We start from the raw sequence: 1088 nt of genomic DNA on the forward strand, positions 1-1088 counted from the left end.
CTTGACAAGGTTGTGAAAGTGGCTTGTGCGGTTTCCCGATGTCTACAAAACCACGACTGTATGGTTTATCGCAATGACTCCAATAAAGCTACGATGGGATAGTTCTTGACAGATTTTGTGACCGCATTAACCGACTCTACTATATTCGATGTCATTGTAGAATATCGATTCGTTGGCATGTGGAATCGTGACCATTTAGCAGGCCCAACACCGTCCTACAAACATAAACATGATTATCTGTTAATGATATATTTCACATAATAAATGTATGCACAAGAATATAACTTGGTGGTAATATGTAATGTATTACCAGGTAACCCCTTATCTTTCCATTAATCGCGTCGAGCTGTTGCATGTTATATTCGTATTCTGACAACGTGTAGGCACAAACAACTGAATTAAATGTTTGCGTTATATTGTTACTTGATTTTCCATAACGTGACTTTAGATTTTGAAGGAGATGATACGAACAAATTCCATGACATGTTCCTGGATATACCTTCTCAATAGCATTTTTGATGCTATTGTGGTGATTCGATACGAAGCACAACCCTTCTCTATAGCCGTACGCCTTCCTCAAGTTTTCGAAGAACCACGTCCACGAGGCATCATTCTCATTATCCCCAATCCCGAAAGCAAGTATGTATATGCTGTTATTTGCATCCTATGTACATGCCGTAAATAACGTCCCACCATAGTGTCCATTTAAGTACGTGCCATCAACCACAACAATCGGACTACAATGTCCCCAACCTCGAATTAACGCGCCTAGCGCCATGAAGCAATATTTGAACCTACTATGACCATCAAGCTCCAGATCTGTGACCGTTCCAGGATTTGTATGTTGCAACATGGCAAAGAATCTTGGTATATTATTAAAAGAATCTGCTGGATCACCCCTAATCAGTTACAAAGTTTCCTCCCGAGACCTCCACGCTTTCACATAGTTCAACGATACTTCATACGTATGCAACGCGTCATTACGTATATCATTCGGGGTATACGGAGTGCGTGACGATGTGTACTTGTATTTTATGCAGTGCGACACAAGTGCTTTTGTTGCTTGCCTATGAGAACCAAGTACAATG

General features: G+C 40.6%; 1 protein-coding gene across 1 annotated transcript; it reads right to left on the minus strand.

The window, feature by feature from the left end:
- Positions 1–65: 65 nt before the first annotated feature.
- Positions 66–853, minus strand: LOC111387075. Its single transcript, XM_023011591.1, has 3 exons — positions 714–853; positions 311–650; positions 66–215 (listed from the first exon to the last, which is right to left on the minus strand). Exons 1-3 carry the CDS (start codon positions 851–853, stop codon positions 66–68), a joined length of 630 nt encoding a protein of 209 aa, XP_022867359.1.
- Between the last annotated feature and the right edge of the window lie 235 nt (positions 854–1088).

Source organism: Olea europaea, unplaced genomic scaffold, assembly GCF_002742605.1.
Source record: "Olea europaea var. sylvestris unplaced genomic scaffold, O_europaea_v1 scaffold38832, whole genome shotgun sequence".
Lineage (NCBI taxonomy): Eukaryota > Viridiplantae > Streptophyta > Magnoliopsida > Lamiales > Oleaceae > Olea > Olea europaea.

What these genes read in the sequence shown, in the direction of transcription:
- LOC111387075 (XM_023011591.1), bottom strand. Translation starts at nt 853, where the DNA reads ATGTTGCAACATACAAATCCTGGAACGGTCACAGATCTGGAGCTTGAT. An exon ending in ATTGTTGTGGTTGATGGCAC is followed by an intron (nt 651 to 713) that starts GTACTTAAATGG and finishes TGCAAATAACAG; the next exon opens with CATATACATACTTGCTTTCG. An exon ending in GAAAGATAAGGGGTTACCTG is followed by an intron (nt 216 to 310) that starts GTAATACATTAC and finishes TTATGTTTGTAG; the next exon opens with GACGGTGTTGGGCCTGCTAA.